The following is a 16,022-nucleotide window of genomic DNA, read 5'->3' on the forward strand; positions in this document are numbered from 1 at the left end:
TGTTCAAGGGTTTCTACGGATTTGCCACACACAAAACATGTGTCATCTTCGTTAAATTTCTTTTTTGTAGCTGCGCGTTCTAAGACACTCTGACCTATCTTCAAAGAGTAGGTTATACTGCTTCTTGAGTTATCATAGAACGCTTCCTTCCTGATCTGCTTTTTCCAGTATCGATATAGTTCTACATTATGCTTATTTTCTATTGCATTAATTCAATTTTTACCTTCCGCGTTTTCAACCTGTCGTTGAATGCTCTTTCTTTCTCCGTCCTCGTGTCCGGCATACTTATTGCTTAGTTTCCTAGATGCTTTCCGCCATTGTCGATGCCCGCAAGCGCTCTCTGTATTTGTAAACATGATGTTGGTCTACAGACATTTTTTCTAGTGAACAGAAGAAGATTCTGAATGAAGTCAGAGGTGCGTCAATGGAATTCAGTACCGTTTCAAAAGACGGAAAGGAATGTAACACAAAAAAGCCTTTACACCGCGCGGTTCACTAATGACCCATCCGAAAATATCACTACTGCGTTAAAGAAAACCTGCCCAAGAGCCAAGCGATGGTGACTGTTCCCAAGGTTTATTGAAATCTTTTAAGTGTTTCTTGTAGTAAATTTCCAGAAACACCGCATATTTAGTACCACTACGCCGTCGAATTACGTTAGCCTGTCTATTTTTGTCCTACGTCATCAAGAAGAAACAAAGATCTTTTTTTTATCTTAGTTAATCACAACGACATCAACGGCAGTAGGTTTTAGAGTAGCGGGACCTTTGCTTTCCATTTGATGTGGTTTGGTTATGTATGTCTTTAGTTTGATTAGGTTTTATATTATGAGGCTTCATCTCTGCAGTCCACCTCTCCATTCTTTTTTATAGAAATACTTCTACCTCTTGTTCCTTTGTCACTCCCAGGTACGGTTTATGGATTATGGTGCTTTACGTCCCAAATCGACTCGGGCTATGAGAGACGCCGTAGTAGAGGGCTCCGGATAATTTCGGCCACCTCGAGTTCTTTAACGTGAACTTACATCGCATAGTGCACGTGGGCCTCTAGCATTTCGCCTGCATCGGAACGCAGCCACCGCAGCCGGGATCGAACCCGCGTCTTTCGGGTCAGTGGCGGGAATTCCCAAGCATGATACTTGGTTTGTACCAAAAATAATGCAAAAGTAAGTACAGCGTTTTTAATAAGCGATATACGTCGCCAAAATTCTGCCTACTTTAATACCAACCGTATTTAAGTACTGAGGTAAGTCCTATTCAATGCAGCCTCCATCACAAGTGGTGCATTTGGGCCAGATAAATTCGTCGACTCGATGACGATTCGTGTCAGCAGTCGCAGCTGATGACATCCCACTTCATATTTTGTCTTCGACCATTGGTATTCCTTGCTTAAACTTTTGAACCCATCTAAGCACATTTTTCTTGCAAATAGTGTCATCTTCAGAGCCTTCAGTAAATCTCAGACAGCCTGCTATTTTTTCTTCGCCGAAAGCTCCATGACGGCCCGTTTCAAACCCATTAGCTACAAGCAGCGTAAAAGATCCATTAGCTATCTGCGAAACATCTATTGTTTACCTGCAAAGAAACGAACGGCTGTCACATAAGATGAGTTACTCTACAAACACGTATAACTTCAACAATATATATCAGGTAATAAGAAGTTATGCCAACTTTTGCATTACTTTCGGTACAATCGTCGTACAAGCGAATTCGGATATTTCATTCTGGCATTTTAGTAACCATATTTCATTCTATCCTGCTAGCAATGGTATGTTTAGTTTCGATTTTCTTTGTTTTGTGTGCGGAACTTAGCACTGGACTGATTGAGCGATTCGTCTCAGAAAAGTGCAAAATGGTTGTATTTCGAAACCCGTATGCGATCTAAATGTCCAGTATGATTTCCAGCACATATGCGTTGTGTTATTCGATCACACTGCGCGCGGCATTTATTGAGGGAGGTACGCTTTTTTTAAGCAGCGCTAATGTAGCCTTTCTCGCCGTAACGCTTTCTACCTATTTGCAGTATTATTAGTAAATTGTCGTTATGAGTTAACATCCCTGGCTGGCAAGGCGAAGACACACCGGTTTGTTGAAAATAAAGAAACGATTATTATTGACGCAAAAGTCAATGTTTATTGCGAAGACCATATTCAAAATCATTATAGTCATGCCCCATTCACACGACTCTCGTTAATATGGACGACTAGAATTATGGGCGCTTCCTCTAGGGACCAAAGTTCTTAAATGTATTTACGCCTCATAAATATGAAAACTCGCTGTCTGGACGCTGGACAGGGTGAAAATGCGCAGAGCTTGTTGGGACCCATGTATTTTTTTTTTGTGTTAATATGGCAACGTTAAAAGCAAAAATTGGCAGTGACAACTTGGCTAGCCTCGGAATTCAGCGAGAAGCAAGCACAATTGCTAAGCGTCTGAGGCTCATCGATGGCAGCTCCGCTACACGCTCGCGGCAACCTTTCTATATATATCCACACGACCACGTGGCTATTACGTGAATCACGTGGTCTTACGGCACCCCCATCAAATGTCATCACGTGGCTTCACATCACCCCACCGGATGTTCTTAAGGTAAAAGGTCAACCCAAAGATCACCCAATCTCAAAGGTCAGAGGTCAAATCAAGGTCAGAGCTAACTCAGTCAGATGCCAAAGGTCAGAGGTCAGAAGTCAAAGGTCGACTAAATGTCATGCCTCAAGGTCAGGGGTAAAAAGTTCGATACCATAACTGTGGTTGGGCTGGTCGGGATGAAGGTCCCTCAAGGTCATTCTCCGGCCTACGCGACGACTACTTTACCTACCGTAGTGAAGCTTTTCGCTTCAAAATCTTGACTGCCCCAACCAGGTATTTCCTTTCCTGCGTTATGTGTGCATGACACGAGTGGAAAGAAGTGGGAAAGTGCAAATGCCTGAGTGATGGTTTTTTTTTTCTCGAGGTTTCAAGCTTTACAGTTTCAAGGTACCCACCCTCACTTCTTCCCATTTGAGGTATTGCATGAATTGTTGTGAACAACATCCTCACTGCAACTTGTGCTACGTTGAAAGCCCCATTCAGCAGCTGTCTGCCGACTGAGTACTTATATGTACTACAGTATCGTGGCATGTGAACGGCGTAGTAGGAGATACGTCCTCAAACCCCTGGACGTCATCACGCGCCTCATAGAATACTAGGCGCTCAAAACTGCACCAAATTGTTTTGAGGATAATTGCGACTAGGATAATGCACTTGAATCTCCCAAGATTTTGTTTAATTACCACTGCAGTGCCACTCCTATACACCTAAGCAGACCTCGCTGGACCATAATCTTTTTTTCCTGTGCCTTTTTCTTGCTCGAGATTCGTTATCACGGACGGCTCGCTTTATAAACAGTTTTGCGCGGAAGGCAAAGTGTATATAATAACGAGGGATGACTGTGTACTTAAATAATGCCGAGATCGGAGGCTCACATGATACGGGCAAACTGACGCCCCCTTTCGGTTCTGACTGAATCTTATCAGATGACGTTATCATATATAGTATATCTGTGGGAGCATCCGCTTCCTTACGCGTACGGCAGGAGTACATCAACAACACATTTTCAGTGCCCCGCAGCTGAGTACGAAAATTTTTCGTTAACATAAACCACGCCTTAAACGTACAACTCTCGCCGCATATCTCTTAAATGTACCGCAGAAAGCAATCGCCATTTGAAAACAAAAAAAACAAAGGCAGAAAGAAAGCCACGAACATCATTATTTAAGCCCCTTTAAGTTTCGAGATGTGCCTAACCCTAACCTAACTTTTCCTCTTAATCAGACATTTTCAAACTCGGCGCAGAAGAGCTCTGCCGTTCGTTTCAACCGCAGCACAGCTGTATCTGAACGCACCTCGGGTTTCTGCCCAACTTGTTCTTTGCCAGGGCACTGACGCGCACGCCCTATCGAGTGCCGAACATGGAGAATAAAATAACTCTGTGGTCGTGAAAATTGCCTCGGTTTCACCATACATGAGAACGAAAATCGAGAAAATAGAGGAGAACGCGAGAGCAGCGCAATCGAGCAATGGAAGAAGTGCATTCGCGCGAGTTACAGAGTCTGGGTTCCCATTGCCGACAAAGGACTCTAGCCTCGCTCCTAGCAGAATTGGTTCCTGCAGTCTGCCACTGCTTATACGAGATCCCCGGCATTCAACGCTACTCCACAGACACACTGATATGCATTTCAATTTGTCTCTGGGAGAAAAAATAAATAAAACTGACTATGCACCTCCGCGGAAATCAACGAAATGAAGTGAGCGTGAACTGTGCGATTTTTTTTTCTTTACAGGAATTCTAAATTTCGTTATTCATCTTGCTTATCTGCCCAAGGTGACGTTAACTCAGAATCAGGCCTGGCAATTCTCCTGCCTTCGCGTGGCAAACGGAATGTATTTTCTGGTCTCCGAGCAAGCGTTGAGTTTCTAGCGCAACAGAAAAGATAGCAATTCATTCCGCACCTCTTCTCTATTCGAATTACGGCCCACTCTAATAATAATCCTACCCCAATTTTTTTTAAGTTAGATGCTTTCTGCTCTAAAGGGTATAAAGAAATTGCGTGCACTTGCAAAGAAGCAATGAAAGTGAAATAAGAAAAAAACATCTGTAGGTATAAATTGGAATACGGTGGTTGCAACTATTATATAGAAGAATGTAATGACTTATCAAAACACATTCAGTTTTCATCGCACTTTATCCTGTAGGTTTAGAAATTGCAACCGATTGTCCCTGTGCTCGCGGTGTCTAATAAGTTTCTGCTTACTCGAAATACATGCCTCCTGTTTTGCTTTCTTCTTTTTTTTACCTGCGACAGTCACAATTTATAGAGGCAGCAAAGTATCCTGAAAAAAGCGATTCCTCTCTCTATTTTTTTTTACCCGAAATGCGTTTCTTTCTCTTCAATCGGCGGGACAGGAATAAAGGTCTACTATCTTCCAGAAAAGCGGGTACCATCCACAAATTCTTTACAAGAATGCAGTAATATTCGGACTAATAGGCCGTCGCATAGCTGAGCGTGCTTGAACAGGACTTCGAATAACAGCCAAGTCGAGGGCCTTTTTCTTTGGTTTTGTTTTGTGAAAATTCCAGCTTCAAAAACTGCATTGATGTTTCACTGCTTTCCCAGAACGCCGAATCCTATGTCTATCTCTGTGGCCAGAGGTTCATGAAGCGACAAACGACAGCAGTTTGTTAATGATGATTACGCTCATCAGCGCTCTAAGCTCTCATCTGCTAGCGACTTGTCATTTCAGGAAATCAATGATCGTGAGTTTTATTTCTTACTCAAATGGTCACACATACGGTCATGAATTCGATCCGCCCAAAGACCAGACATTGATTGACCCCAGTTTTTCTGGCTTGCGCTTCGACTTCCCTAGTTCAGCAGTGACACCTGACGGCCGCTCTGTACTAGGACGAAGAGAAGGTTGAACGAGGAAGCCAAGTGTAACCGACGGTTTAATTGAAAGCTTTTAAAGTAATTAAACTAATCTTGACGCCAGAAAATTAAAAAGCTGAAGGAAGAGAAAAGTTATGGAGTACGAGGACGCTTTCAGTCGTAAACTCTAGTTTCATATTAATGAACTTCTCGTTAAAAGAAAAAAAAGAAAACAGCAGGAGTATTGCTGTGACGCGCTACGGACGTACTGCGTAACATTAAACTATGCAATCACCCAAGTGGTTTTCCTGCAAAGTTTTATGCGCAGCAGTTTGTAAAGAAACAACCTGAACTACTGGGAAAGCGTTACAACCTAGAATTTTTTTTGTCATGAAAAAAGAGCCTGAAACAAAAACTTGGTCCCTCCTTATCAATTGGCTGGTTAACTGGGACACGAGAGCTATCCATTTCTCGTTATCTCGACAGGTTCAGGAGTGCTTGCGCAAAAATTAATGAGCCGATAACTACACGCAAATCACTGAACGCCCACCGTCTGAACATAAGCAGCAACCATGCACATAAAGAGCAACCGCACAGGCTTCTAGATAGCGTTGAATATGCTACTGCATTCACGGGAAACCAAAGACAGTTTATTCAAAGAACATGTCTCAAAAACTTCGTATAGTTGCTGATTGTATGTCGCTTTTTGCTCTCTCAGCATCGCAGAATGCAAAGACGCCGTACAGTCAAGACCACACGTCTGCACGTAACCACATGAATGCGATTTATTGTCCGTAAATCAAAAAACCAAACCATGAGGCACACTTGGTCGATTTTTTTTTTTGCATTTTTGCTCTCCATCTTTCATCAATATCATACTAGCATGATCAAGTAAAAACATCGATAACATGCTCTCAGGGCGAAAGGAAAGAAGCTGTAGCAACGGAAATGCGCGAAATCTGACACTCGCATCGCAGTTGACGCAGTCGATAAGGTGTTCGCTTGTTGGTACAAGCTGAATCAAGAATGCTGCATAACAATTTTCTCAGCTGAAATTTCTGGCACAAGGGCGGAGAAATGCTGTGACGATATGTGAATGCAAAATATCCATGTAATATTTCTTTTGTAGCGATAGCTACATAACGGTAGCATTTCGAGCCTTCAGCGTGGCGGCGCCGTAGCGGTGGCGGCGTTGCCACCCTTTGGCGGTGCCGCCACGCTGTCACGGGGTCGGTCACGTGGTGCGGAGCAGCTGCCGGCGGCGCCGTGGCTGATCACGTGGTTCGTCCCTTGTTGGTCACGTGACCAAGTTCCACTCGGCCAGCTGTAGCTATCGCGTCACTCCAGGTTTAACCAGAGCTAAACCACCGCCAATTTTTTCATGCAAGATGCAGAAGCGAGACAGGATTTAAAAAGCACTAAGGTGCATGCATTCCGCTTACCAAGCACTTACCAAAAACTTGTTTATTAAGCAAATTTTTCTGTGCTTTGAATAGTCTAGATTATAGTTGTCATTTGCACAGCCGCCTTTAGCAATGTTATGCTTTGCTATGATGCATGTAATGCCCACCTACTAAGGTGTCAACCAGAGATTGACAGTATTACAAATAGATAAAATAATCAATGTTGTTGATTAATGAGGACAATTAATCGGGCTCATTAGTGCGACCATGTGACGTCATAGTGGCGACGTCACTGTGTGACGTCATTCCATGCATCTGATGACGTCACGCCTACAACCAATTAGAATAAAGCAAAAAACGGAGCCCTAAGTGTCGGTGTCTGAGAAGTTGGATGATATGCCCGTTTTCAAATAATTTTAGAACATTCCATATGACGTGATATGAACAAGAGTTACCAAAGTCGACTAGGAGCCACCAACGTTCGCGGCAGGCACTAATGCTTTCGTATTTATCCAATGCAGTCTCTGCAGTGCTCTCTAAGTTTATCTTTTGTAACGCAGCAAGAGCAGCTTCAGGCCAGTGAACTGTACCATTGACACGTAAATCTACAGCGGCGATTAATGTACCGCTGCATTACTGCGAGGCTTCTGCGCATCATTCCCAAGGACACAGCTTCGGGCAATGATGCACTAAGTCCCTTCACACGTTAAATCAGCGCTAATGGGCGCAGTGATGGATGTGGCAGAATGCACGCTACGCAACAGACACGTTACTGGTACGCTGACAGCGCTCGCTCAACACCGTTCGTGGAGTGTACGGGTACGAGCTGGTCATTACGTCTACGTCACCTACGCTGCTACATTACCTCTTGGGCAAGCTGGCGCAACTATGCGTGACCTTGCGCGTTGCGTTGTGGCGCCGTCGCAGTGGAGGGGGGGGGGGGGGGGGCGATACTTGCCGTACGCCCTTTGCTCGATACATATTCTTGTCATAAGATGTGAGCTTTATTTTCTTTGAATTTATTCTTCAAAAATTACGTTTGCTAAAGAGCGCGAGTGGTAGATGTAAAATCCCTAGTGAGGCCCGTGGTGAGGAGTGGAGCCATGTACAGTTACCGCTAGCGTGTCGAGGACTTTCGGCGCTCAATACTGGATCGGTTTTCTTTGACACCACAACAGCGGCAGACAGCCGACGCATGAACTTGCCTTACACGCAGCGACTTTTGGCCGACAAACTGTGGGAACCGGTTTCAGTAGCTCGAACTGGATTTTCAGCGCAGCAGGAGGTCTGAGAAGTTGAATAACTTCGGTACAACATCAACTAAACAGAGTTCCTAGTCGTTTCGAGTGTGCAACTATTTCATTTTACAATTAAAGTTGCTTTAGAAGCTCATGCCAGTGAGATAGGCTTGTTGAATATAAGCATAGTTCTAGTATGACTAAACAAAACATCCAGACCAGCCGCAGTAGGAACAAAGTGCAGTTAGCCAGATTTTTGACGAATGCAACAATTAACAGTACAGTTCAGATTATCAGAGCCGTACCGCGGACTGCAGGTGAGAAACCAGGAGCAGCAGCGGCACACCATCAAACATGCCACAAATCAGTGCCGTCTTCAACGGGCAGTGTCGTGGAGCAGACGACTGCTTGCTGGGCACGCTAGTGACTGCGCAGCTGCACTACGAGTGAAGAGCCGGTGCCCGCGTGATACTGTTCTGATATTTAGACGTTCCGACATTGTTTAATAGACAAGGTTGTTTCCCGGTTTATTAGTCTGCTCACCGGCCGGACACGACCATAGAAATGTGAAACAACACCACAGAATTTATTATCCGAAATGAATGCATGCCTACGGACAACCGTTCAATTCCTCAAATATATCATCTAGTAGTTCTTGGTAGCCATTGGTCATCTGGGGTGTGTCGCGCTCAGAACCAGACACATCCGGGGATATGTCGATGTCATGCTGAGGTTCCTGCAAGAGAGTGCAAAGGCGGCAAGATCACAGGTTGCCAGAGCCATACTCAGGCGTGTCTAGAGGAGGACAACGGCAGCGGGGAAAGAGGGAAAGACGTTTCCTTCCAGTCCCTGCCCTCTCTGATTGCGCGTATGGAATCCTAGGGTCTGCCATAAATGCGAACCTAAAGTCACACTCTCACCACTTGAGCGGGATGTGGCACCCTAAACAGAACTGCCCATCAGAGCGGCAAGAAGTTCTGGCTTAGTCACGACAAACCTGGGTTCTTTAGTGCACAAAAAAAACCTCTATCACGGACTAAATTATGAAGAGATTTTTTTTTCGAATCTCACCGTCACGAAAGTTCCCGCAAGCCACAAGCTGCGAAATCTGGCACAGTCATTAATGAAAGATTGACAGATCACTCCAAAGTGTCACGCCACTGTGGCGCTAAATTAGCTGCGAATTAAGATGAACAGTTTTGAGGCGCCACCAATCTATCTGACTGCGGTCAGTACAGGTAGTGTGTCGTCTGCTCATACTGGGAAATTAACACCTCATGAAAATTATTTGCTTCTGAAGCACTGGAAACTAAACATTAACAGATTTGCCTGTCTGGTTGGGTTTAAACACTTGTAATAAACTCTTACACATTTCCAACGAAAACCTTTGATTTGAAACCCAACGTTCCGCGGCGGGCTCGGAAGGTGTGACTGGAGGCAGTAACTAGCGTCTTTAAGTATGCATGGAGAGGAGCAGGGGGTCAAAAGAACGAAAGCTACGATGCACAGGGACTCCGTTCTGCAGCTCAAAGAAGAAAAAAAAATCGCCATTTTCAAGAACAGCGCGATTTATACAAGGAGTGAAGGGAGACACGTGCAGGTAGGCGCTGTGTGTGTGTCCTTGTCTAATTCGCGCTGTTCTTGAAAATGGCACACCAACTCGCCCAAGCATCAGCCCTAAAGAAAAATCGCCATTGACCGCCTCTCCACAGTCCGGCAACGGGACTGACAGCCGCAACCCCTCACCCCCTCCCTCCCCCTCTCCAGCGCTTTTCGTATCACAACTTTCGTTCCTTTGACCTCCTGCTCCCCTCCATGCATACCTAAAGAAGCTAGCTACTACCTCCAGTCACCCCTGAAGAAGGAGCATGCCTAAATATCGCGCTGTCAAAAAGAGCGCTCTTCGAGAAATCGCTGGTACCTCAAATCGTATAGCACTCCGGTTCATATGCAAATTTAAAAACTTTTCTGCAAATTCAGCTTCCCAATAGAGTTTCTCTAGAGAAGCCAGAGGGCACCAATGACACAACCAGCGCATTAACAGCCCAGTGCAATAGCTTAGTAGTGTGTGCACTACTGTTCATGAGTGCAACATACAGTCACGAACAGCAACGCCCATGAACGGAAATTTAGAAGTTCGAGGCAAAGCCATGTTTCTGACTGTATTAGGATTTAAGCGAAGGAAACACCGCGAAAGACAAAAACGTGACACGGCAACACAGGCGCTGAACTAACACAAGAAGTAACTTGCTTACCTGGATGACCACTTTCGTCCATGTTGACACTTGTCTTTCATTCCCTTCCGTCACCGTTACTGTGCAAGATGATGCACCATTTTTACATGTTTTTATCTTTTAGCTGTGAATGTCACTTTTATCTTCGCTCACCGTTTCTAACTTCGTATTCATGCGCCATATGAAACGTTAGAGTTACCCCTCATGCTCTTTATCAATTGATAGAAGCCCGACTAGCACACTTGTTTGTTTTGTGTGACCTATAAACCCTTCTCCAACAATTAACCTCAGTTGTTAGTTCGGCGACTGTTTTGTCCTGTCACGCCCTAGTCTTGTGCGCGTTTCCTTCACGGACAAACTAGCCCGACAAAAACTATTTGATTATGATTTAGTTTAGCTCTGCTTCGCAACACCCCAATCGCTACGAGCTTCTGACGTCGATAACCAGCGCTGCCGGCCAAGGTGGGGAGACTCCATTCTGATGCAAGCACTCAACATAGCACCACCGCAGTATGATTCCGAAAATCATTATTTCCAGTTGTCTTGGACACCAGGCAGTCTGGTACTGCTGTCATACATCGAAGTATTATTTCAGGTAGAAATTTAGAAGTTTTATGTCGACAGTTGAAGTCACTAATTTTTTTTTTTGGCTCTAAATGACGCCTCCCACATTGAACGGTAAGCAGCGCTGGTATCAAAGTACCCTTTTGGTGGTGGTGGTGCAAACATTTATTGCCAAATATAGAGGGTAACAAACCCCCTAACATGGCACGAGGCAACTCTTAGGGGGCTGCCCTTACAGGGCAAAGGACAGCCCTTGGAGGGCTATCCGCTTCAGGGCGTCGGTAATTATCCGACGCTGGTCATTAGCAGCGGCGCTGGCCAGGAGAGTCCCCCAGTATGGCTCCGCCGTGGTTAGGGATGGAGGGTGTGGGAAGGTAGGACATGTGTACATAAACGGGAAAACGTTAGTGTAATGATAAAATATAGAAGGTAGCGATGGTGGGGTCCCTGTGTCCAGGCACCGAAGGTTGCTACACTGTCTAGCGAGGGATAGACCCGTTGCTTCCAGACGCCTGATTCTGGTTGGTCCCAATGCAGGACGCACTCACAGCAGGCGACGGGTGTTCGCTGTGATGTTTCGACTAATACAAACTGGGCATCCGCGGGGATTTAATGGGATTCTCAGAAGCGTGGCCTCCTCTGCACGGGCGAGATCGTGATAGAGTCACCGCAAGAAGAGTGTCTAGAGCACGTGTGCAGCGCTAGAGGTGCCCTTTTCACATTAAAAGGAAGTTGGGCTGAGGATTGTAGAAGGCGACAATTTAGGAGCGCTGCTGTTAAATTCGGCAGGCTGTGTACCCTAAAAAGCTTTCGTGGGACGCACCGAAACGGGAATGGTTGCGAGATGCATGTCGAAAAAACCGCACATTTTCTGGCGAAGTGCGCGGATGCAATATATGCGCAGATGTAGGCGAACAGTTCATGATTTCTAAGCTGTTGCAGTTCATGATTTCTAAGCTGTTGCGCGTCCCCTATAAAATTTCTTAAATTGGATGGAGAGTGTTTGCAAAGCACTGCTGCTATGGAGCAAAAGAAAGAAAGAGGTGCGACCCTTCACAGACAGAACCAGGCAAGCGAGCTTTCCACCTCGTCGCGAATAGGAACCGCCGCGTATCGCCACAAGCAGGGTTCCGAACTATTCGCCGCGTGCCATCACGTTCCCTTTTACAAAGCCGACGACAGAATACTCTAATGTGTGCATAGCATCTAAAAGGGCCAAGACTTGAAACCGGAACGCACCAAGTCAAGGAAGTTGTCGACTTGCATAGCACGCAGGTGGCCCGAGACCCTGGCTCCACGCAGCCGGGCTTCCAGGCCTTCGAAGACGCCAGCAGCGGCTGTCCAAAAGGTGTCTCGAGCACCACCCTGCAGGGCAAAGGCACCAATTAATTTTAAATCACCCGCCACAGTCAAATTAATTTAAAATCACCGGAGGCTCTTCAACTCCTTGCAAAAATGTTCTATAGACAGTCTATAGACTTCTTAGATATTTCTTTTCGTCTATTCATAGCCTAGAGACAAGTCTACTAAGAGTCTATGGCCATAAACTTATAGATTATCTATAGACTGTCTATAGGATTTCTATTGCCCATATACTTCCCCAAGGTTTCTCTATAGAGAGTCTATAGATTTTGTAGACAGAGGTTTGTGAACAGTGCATCGACTGTGTAAAGAAATTTTTGTAAGGGATGGGTGCCGGTGCTGCGCAGCGCATAGCCGTGTTTACACTTCGCAATTTCATCCCACAACCTTGGGCTGGGGAGACCCAGCATCAAAATCAGTTCGTCACCGCGGCGAATGCAGCGCGCGCTATTTTCATTGACACAGTGTATAGAAATTGCGGAAAAGGAACATAGGCCCTTATTGCTAGCATTTCTGGATATTAGGGGAGCCTATGACAACGTTACTCAGGAGCATTTGTGGGACATATTGGGCACATTGGATGTGGAAAATGGAGTAATTAATCTTTTAAAAGATATATATAGAGGTAACAGAGTGCTCGTAAAATGGGAAAAAAATGTATCAGGGCCTGTAGAGATACAGCGGGGGCTTAGACAAGGATGTCCTCTGTCCCCTTTGTTGTTCATGTTGTACCTGCAAGGTTTGGAGGCCAAGCTAGAGGGGAGCGGACTAGGTTTCAACCTATCTTTTTTCAAGCAAGGGGAATTGATTAAACAGACATTACCGGGACTAATATATGCGGACGATATAGTGATAATGGCTGACAACAAGGAAGACCTGCAGAAGTTGTTAGACATATGCAGTACAGAGGGAGATAGATTAGGCTTCAAGTATAGTAAGGAAAAATCTGCAGTCATGACATTTAATGAAGAGGGCGGCGAGCATAGAATACAGGAGTTCGTGCTAAAGGTAGTGAATGAGTACAAGTATCTTGGGGTGTGGATAAATAACAGTGTTGAGTATCTGACAGAGCATGAAAAATATGTAATGAATAAAGCTAGTAGGAATGCAGCTGTCATGAAAAATAGGGCACTGTGGAATTACAATAGGTATGAGGTGGTAAGAGGGATCTGGAAAGGGGTGATGGTCCCTAGCCTGACCTTCGGGAATGCGGTCCTGTGTATGAGGCCAGATGTTCAAGTAAGGCTGGAAATTAGGCAACGGGGAGTAGGGAGGTTAGCTTTGGGAGCACATGGCAATACACCAAATCAGGGGGTACAGGGTGATATGGGATGGGCGTCTTTCGAGAGCAGAGAGGCTAGCAGTAAGATAGCATTTGAGGAACGATTGAGAAGGATGGAGGAAAAGCGGTGGGCTAGGAAAGTTTTCAGATACCTGTATATAAAGAATGTTGACACGAAATGGAGAAAGCGAACTAGAAAATTGACAAGCAAATATCTGGACAGCAGTAAGGGGGCAAATCAGCAATTATCGGTTAAGAAAAAGGTTAAAGGAACAATCGGCACTAGAAACATACCGGACCTTTAAACAGGAAATTGTCAAAGAAAATATCTATGATAATTGTAGGGGAAGTTCTTTGTTGTTTGAGGCCAGGACTGGAGTTTTGCGGACTAAGACGTATAGAGTCAGGTACCAGGAGATAGACACTTTGTGCATTGCGTGCGGAGAGGAGGAGGAAATGGCTGAACACTTGATACTTTTCTGTAAAGGGCTTCACCCTACAGTGGAAGGCAGCGGGGCTGACTTACCCAAGGCATTGGGGTTTAGGGATAGTGAAGGGAAAGTGGATTTTAAGAGGTTAGAAGTAACCAAGCGAAGGTTATCTGATTGGTGGCTAAAAGCAAGACAGGAGTAAAATTTCACAAGACATGGCTAGGTGGCTTGAGCCACCGCCCGATGTAAAGGGTTCAGCCGTATCCATCCATCCATACATCCTCATTTCATTTAAGCGAGAGCGTTCTGTGGCTCGAATATCGCACCCCGTAGTAGGCGAATCGTGCATAAAATCAATTAACGTTAGAAAAAAACCGCCCCTCCCCCCTCCCTCGTCCTCGAGAAGCCTCAGTGTTTAAAAAAAATCTGGGCTGGAGAACGCATTCGCTACGTTGGCGTGTTCGCACTGGTGGAGGTGGTCAGCACCGACCAGTATGCCACATCCCCATTCGATTCCCAACAAATTCTTAGAGCTTTCGAATTTTTCGGACGCTGTGTTCTATTTTGTAAATGCGTAAACTATCGCGTCGTGTTTTAGCTACTCTGGCGGCTGCAAGTCAAGCTGCTAAGGCTAATGCAAGAGTTCCACAGCAATACCGGAAAGAAAATTTTGCTGATACATTTGCAGGCTCTGTTCGTGTAATTCACAGCGCACTGCTTCGTAGTTTCCTTCTTTGTTTCCAGCTGTCCTGTCTCTTTTCACCAAGGGATAGTAATCTGCTGACTATTGACTGTTTCCCCTGGAAGAACATCACCAAATGTGTTGCTGTAACTGGTAGTAGGCGCCTGGCCTCCCTCGCACCTCGACGCGTATATGCCGACGTGGTAACCTGTCAAAACTCGAGCAAGCAAGAACAGATGGTTGCCATCAGACTCTTGTAGACCGACCTTCAGCATCAGCGCGCGCTAAAAAAGTAACTGAAGTTTCTGGCTCAAGTTTCCCTCCAGCAAAAAAAAAAAAACACGTCCGTCAACAATTCGCTAAGCACTAACCTTCGTCCGAGCATCCCGTTGCAGCTGCGCGGCCTTCACATGACAAAAGGCCGCGACGTCAGCGGCAATCTCTTCAGGCGGCCGGAAAGCCCTCGGGAAGAGTACCTGTAATTTTTCAAGACACTGACAGGAGATCCGGTCCACGTACTCCAGCGGTTGTCCCAGGCTGGTCCTCGCAACCGGTTCACACCGCCGCATGACAGCCGTGGCAGCGTTTTCAACCGTAGACAGCGCTCTGGCGAGCAATGGTGAGCGAGCCTTGGCTCCGCCATAGCAGCGGTACGCTTGGTCAACCACGTCGGCCACCAAAGGAACAGCAGCAAGTCGGGCTAGGAAACGGAATCGCGGCTCCTCCTGAGGCTCGTCGGCTGCAACCTCTGGCTCCATTGCGGCCATCTTCGTTAACCCTTGTAATAAAACCCGCTGTACGAAATCCTGAAGGCCTCTTTGTGGGGTGGCTATTCTTACACCCGCCTCTGCGCAAGGTGTCCGCTAAACTGCGAGTGGAAGCAGGTCTGGCGAGATCATAACCAAACTCGCTCTGGGCTATGCGCATGCGTGCGTGGCCAGGTCACGGGAAAAGCTCGAGGGCGGGCATCGCACGATAAGGATTCCTGTTTTCATAATGGCCTTGTTGTGAACGGACTTAGCTGGCGACTGCACGAATAAAGAATGTCGGTTATCTTTTCTCGGTAAAGTTACTATTTGGTTACGAATGAATGAACACGTGCTTTCAATTATTACAGTGATAACTGCATGAGAGCCTTTTCGGTAAACTGCGTGTAGCGCGTGGTAGCCGAAAACGATGACCTGATGACCGATAACAGCCTGAGTCATGAGGCGCGCTGTCGGCAATATCCGGTTTGCGGCTAAGGGATTTCGGTGGCACTGGGAAAGGCTGCACTCTATATGATGGGGGGTGGAGACCTAGAGGGTGGTAGGGATAACACTATCACTATCACTTAAGCTCAAAAATGACCAAGGCTTTTTTTTTGTTTTTTTTTTGCTGTGCAGGGCAGGACGGCATAATATGAGAAGTACCTACTAG

The 16,022-nt window shown here is 45.8% G+C and overlaps 1 protein-coding gene across 1 annotated transcript; it reads right to left on the bottom strand.

The window, feature by feature from the left end:
• Positions 1–8,658: 8,658 nt before the first annotated feature.
• Positions 8,659–15,436, bottom strand: LOC144129950 (uncharacterized). The gene is made up of 3 exons (XM_077664006.1): positions 14,975–15,436; positions 12,086–12,211; positions 8,659–8,784 (listed from the first exon to the last, which is right to left on the bottom strand). Exons 1-3 carry the CDS (start codon positions 15,368–15,370, stop codon positions 8,659–8,661), a joined length of 648 nt encoding a protein of 215 aa, XP_077520132.1. The 5' UTR covers positions 15,371–15,436.
• Between the last annotated feature and the right edge of the window lie 586 nt (positions 15,437–16,022).

Source organism: Amblyomma americanum, chromosome 4 (genome assembly GCF_052857255.1).
Source record: "Amblyomma americanum isolate KBUSLIRL-KWMA chromosome 4, ASM5285725v1, whole genome shotgun sequence".
NCBI classification, from domain to species: domain Eukaryota; kingdom Metazoa; phylum Arthropoda; class Arachnida; order Ixodida; family Ixodidae; genus Amblyomma; species Amblyomma americanum.